Genomic DNA, 5,342 nt, shown 5'->3' on the forward strand with positions numbered 1-5,342 from the left:
ACCTGGACATGTAATAGACATGCTTTCCTGATAATAGACACAAATCTGCTCCATCACAGGCTATCCTCTATCAATTGATGACAACCCTATCCTTTATTTGCTGAGTCCAAAAATTTTGGAGCCATCATTGCCTCCTCTATCTATCTCACACCATTCCAATCTATTAACAAGTCCTTTCTGCTCTAACTTAAAAATATACCTAGAGTCTTGCCACTTTTCATCACTTCTCTTTGCTACAACCATGGTGCAGTGCAAAGCACCATCATCTCTTTTAGATTACTGCCTGAGCCTCCTAATAGTTCTCCCTGCCTCTTCTACTGCTTCCCTGCAGTCTGTTTTTAACCAGGCAACCACAATGAATATTTAAAAATATGTCAGGTTTTGTCCTTGCCTCAAATCTTGCAGTGGTTCCCTATCTCACTCAGATTAAAAGCCAAAGTCTTTTCAGTGGCCTACAACGCACTATGTGGTCTAAGCCCCTTGTAACTTCTCTGACCTTTTTATGTGCAATATTTTTCCCTCTCTCACTCTGTTTCAATCCAATTGGTATCCTTGTAATTTTTCAAATACGTCAGACATGCTACTACACTAGAGCCTTTGTCCTAGCTGTTTTCTCTAGCGTGGTCTACTTCCAGATAACTATATAGCTAACCCCCTCACTTTCAAGTCTCCTTAAATGTCACCTTCTCAATGAGGCCTGCCCTGACCACCCCATATAAAATTGTAACCCAATCTTCCTTATCCTGCTCTCCTCATTTTTATTTTTTGTAGCACTTATTACCCTCTAACTCTGTGATGTAATTTGCTAGTTTGTTATGTTCTTATTTATTGCCCCTCTTCCATGAAGTTGGGATCTTTGTTGATGTGTTCCAAACACCTAGAACATGTAGAAATATATCAAGTCATCTAGACTAGTTGGTCAAGGTATTTGTTTCTCACTAGATATCTACTTGTGAAATCAAGTCTATTTCTGAAGGTTGCTTGTGAATTTAATATCAAATTGTCTGATTTTAAGGAATGGTATAAAATCATGCATAGTCTTCATCACTTTAAAGATATATCTAATAAGCAGATATTTATAATAGCAGGGCAATCTTTTGTTGAACTTTGGAGAAATAACTTAAGGTCCCATCATTAACTTAAACTTAAGGGATGAATTCTGAAGCTAGCTGATTTTATTTATCTCTTATTAGGAATAACATTTTCTTATCTTGTCTACCCATTCTGAGATGACATGCTATTAAGAGTTCATATTTTCTTTTTGTACTGAATATGGGAGGTGATGTCCAAATTTATTGTTTCTTCACTTGTAAATGGGCATAGTGCATGTATACATAGTCTTTCCTCTTGGACTATTTTCTGGGCTACCCAGATCCGGAAGGTGGTTTGTTCATAGAATTGAAAAAAGCATGTTTAGGCTATGGTACTTGAGAATATATTAGGCCTTTTGTTTGCATTCCAATTCTATAAACCAACTTTAGAATACACAGAAAATGTATCTAACAGATTGTCATTGGTGGCAGATAGAGTAACAGGGCTATGAGCTGTTGCAGAGTTAGGCAATATCTAAATTTTCTAATTTGTTTTCCAATTAACAAATTACACTGTTTTGCCATTATTCTGAACCTAGGAGTAGATATGTTCCATTCCTTATACTACCTTATTGTTTATTTTACAGATCCGTTGTTTATTGTGTCAAGTGAGAAAGACCACAAACAGGAAAATATCCAAGCCATCCTGAGTCGAAGCAGACTGGTAGGTCTAATTCATCCATTAAGGCAGTCTAGCCAACCTGAACCATCTAGTTTGGCTAACTGCACTGATAAGATTGATTTAACAGATCTTCACTGGATTTTATATTGTGCAGAAATTACTTTGCCATGATTTCTGGGAGACAAGGCATCTTGATACTTGTGGCTAATGTGAGGATTGATTAGCTAGTAGTGACTAAAGGACTGATTATAATCTAATTTATTTCAACGGGAAAAGTAATGTATGTTTGTATTAAAGGAATTCAAGAAGTACAAAAGCATATACAGTATAAAGTAAATTCTAACCTTCTGCCCCCTTCACATAATCATCCATTGTCATCAGTTTTTTGGGTGTCTTTCTAGAGATATTCTATGCATATTCCAATTACCCTCCTTTCTATGCCATATACACTCTTTTGTACCTTTTAAAAAAGTTTACATTAAAAGTAAAATGCTTTAGAAAATCTGATGGTATAATTTTTGTCTTCTTTCTCCCTGCCTCCCTGGCCTAAAATTAGAGAAAAGTCCCCAGGTTTAGAACCATGTTCAGTAACCTGATCCATTACCCAAGATATTCTCTATATTGGAGCAAGGCAGATCCTGTCCCACCATTCATCAGTCGGGAATGGAAGGGACACGAAGAGAAACACAGAGAAACTCTCCGGCAACTTGCTGCGTAAGTGTTTTCTTTCTTTTTTTTAAACTTATGTTTTCAGTAATGATTTTTTCTTATTAAAATATTTATTTATTCTGCATTATTTAAAAATGTACAATTGTAATGTTATACCTAGGCCAGTTGATCCCAAATTCTCTCTCTTAACCCCGTGGTTCAAAACGAGCCTGATTCAGACACAATGGTTATAGGTTTATGGGTTAGTAGATGTTCTCAGAAGGTTGGAATGAATATACACACATTTTAAATGACGACATGCCACCAAAGGTTGAGGTGACCGAATTTGGTGTTCCATTGATCTGTCTTAGAAATTACAAGTATACTTTTCTGCTAGTAACTAAATATATTTTTTGGAGACTTGTAACCAAAGCACCTTCAGAGACAAGTCTCTTGAATTCTTTATTCTTTTAATTATTTACAAGTTAATACTTAGTAAATTTTTTAGAAAGTCTACCTTACAGTCTGGGCGTAAAAAGTTGTATTTAAAACTTTGTTATTAGCATGTGCTATTAATTAAAAATGGGCATTTTTTAAAATGTGGGATTTCATACATCAACTCTTTTCTTAACTTTCACTTCCTCTTGATAGCTCCTAGTTTCCTGGCTCAGGGAAAGTAATTATATCTAGTCTGAGATATAGGTCAGTCAGATGCATGTTATGGAAGATTTTGCTCTCAGTCTGAGATACCCTTGTATTTCCTATTTTATGGATATAGAAATATTAAATACAAATTATACTTGAGAATGATGTGTTAGACTTGAATAATGTTTTCCTGCTTCATTTTAGAACTGACAGTTCTTTTCAGATGCCCAAAGAAGTTTATGAAGATCCCGAAGTTACTGGAAAGAATCGTTATAAATATTTTGAAAGGTAAAAAGTCATTTTAATGAATACGAGCCCTGATATTATTAGAGAACCTCTTTATGGTGATGATAGTAGCTATCATTTTTTAAGTGCATGCAATGTGCCAGGCACCACTTTAAGTGCTTTACAAATATATTATTAATTTTCACAATAGAAATGTAAGATTGCATATATTGTTCCCATTTACCAGTAAGGAAGCTGAAACCAAGGGAGGAGAAATAAATTGCTCAAGAGCACATAAGTTAGTAAATGGCAAAGTTGGGATTCCAACAAAGTCTGTCTGACTTCAGAGGTACTAAATTGCAAAAAAAGAATGTGTATTTGAGAACAAAATGAAGTCATTATATGAAGTGAGGCATAGTAGAGACACCATGACAGTCATCGTGCAGTGAGCAAATAGATGACACTTGCTTTATTTGTGTGAACGTTGCCGAACATAGTCAAAAGGTTCACATTGTTTCATTTGTGATTAATAATCATAAACTCAGACCAAATTAAAATAAAGTGAGGGTTTTCCTGTGGGTCTTATCTGAATTAGAAAAATAGTCTTGATATCATATCTACATAAGCTTCCTTGAGAAAGTAAATTTATAATATACATTATTATTTATGAACAAACTCTTTATGGGAATTTTATGATATTGACTTTTTCAGAGAAAAGTTAAATTTTTAACTTAAATTCCTAGACTTTTGGGGGAAGTTTTCAAAACTAAATTATTGGAAATTTCAGAATGTCTCAGGGCTTGAGACGTTGCTGGGAGCTAACAACCAGCTGAAGCTCAACTATATGGCACTGCTTCTCAAAGTGTACCTTGTTTTCCATCTGTAGAAAAAACACTGGAATGTTTATTAAAAATACAGATTCATTGGCCCTTATATCTACTGAATCTCATGGACTAGACTTGGGAATTTGTACTTTAAATCAGAATCTCCCCACTCCTCAGTGGTTTTGTGTATGTCAAAAGTTTGAGGATCACTGACATACAAGCTCACTGATTTTAAGGGACAAATATTAAAGTTGGAAGAAGGCTTAGAGAACACACGATGCAAAAGTCTCACATGTTTGTGTCCACTCCCCCACAGGCCTTTCCTTCCGTTCTATCAACAGATGCCACTCAATGTTGTTTTTGCAGCAACTAAGTAAGTAACCATTATTTTAAAATGTTTTTTCTATTTTATTTTATTTGTTGTTTGCTTCCATATTTGTTTCCAGAAGATAGTTTTCTAAATCAATATTTTTCAAATTGTGAATCACAAACTGCTAGTGGGTCATAAGCATCATTTTAAAAAATGAAATAGAAGAGAAAATAACCAAAAGCACCAGGCATATTGAGGGTAAGTTGTTCTTTACTTACAACTTCTGTTTTGGATAGATATATACATATGTTCATGTGTATGTAATGGTTATGATGTAGAATCAAAACTATTTCTTATTATAAGTCATGGTAAAAATAGAAGTTCAAAAATGCTTTAAATGTCTTCTTTTCCTTCCCTGAAACACACACATATCTGACAACAGTTTTTCAGCATTTCATCAAGAAAACTAATCAATCATTAAATATTTTTTGAATACTAGAATTTTATAATTTAATATTCATCTAACCTACACAAGTCGCTGTGGTATGCAAAGATAAATAAAACATGGTTTTTGTCATACAAGGGAGTAAACCAGGGTAAGAGGGAAGTAACAGACAAGGGCCAAATTTAGGATTAATGTGCAGTTCCCCAGTCTTTTGTTTTAAGTCAAGGCAGCAGGTTAGGTAAAATGTCTTATTAAAAATTTAATTTTTACTATATTCTTTTCTGTGTCAAAACTTAATATTTCTGTGAGAAAAAAATCCAAGGTATTCATGAAGTGATCAAGAAAAGAAACCTTTTCTATTTTATTAAAATTTTCTAAAGTCTCAAATTTCTGAATATTTAGATAAGGCTTGGCTTCCAGACCAGCATTTAAAGGATATGGTTACTCCTGATCATATGCCATATTATAAGATATACCATAGGATATACGTTATAAAATGTCAATGGTCCTCAAGATAACTGTCAATTATGAT

At 34.0% G+C, this 5,342-nt stretch overlaps 1 protein-coding gene across 1 annotated transcript in view; it reads left to right on the forward strand.

Moving 5' to 3' along the window:
• The window catches only part of MAATS1 (MYCBP associated and testis expressed 1), a 66,674-nt gene that overhangs the window by 3,619 nt on the left and 57,713 nt on the right, over positions 1-5,342 (forward strand). The window contains exons 2-5 of the mRNA XM_006905587.3: positions 1,679-1,755; positions 2,270-2,427; positions 3,211-3,294; positions 4,372-4,428. Coding sequence (XP_006905649.1) covers positions 1,679-1,755; positions 2,270-2,427; positions 3,211-3,294; positions 4,372-4,428 — 376 coding nt within the window. The remainder of the gene's footprint in view (positions 1-1,678; positions 1,756-2,269; positions 2,428-3,210; positions 3,295-4,371; positions 4,429-5,342) is intronic.

The sequence above is a fragment of the Pteropus alecto genome, unplaced genomic scaffold, assembly GCF_000325575.1.
Source record: "Pteropus alecto unplaced genomic scaffold, ASM32557v1 scaffold251, whole genome shotgun sequence".
In the NCBI taxonomy this organism is placed as follows: Eukaryota; Metazoa; Chordata; class Mammalia; order Chiroptera; family Pteropodidae; genus Pteropus; species Pteropus alecto.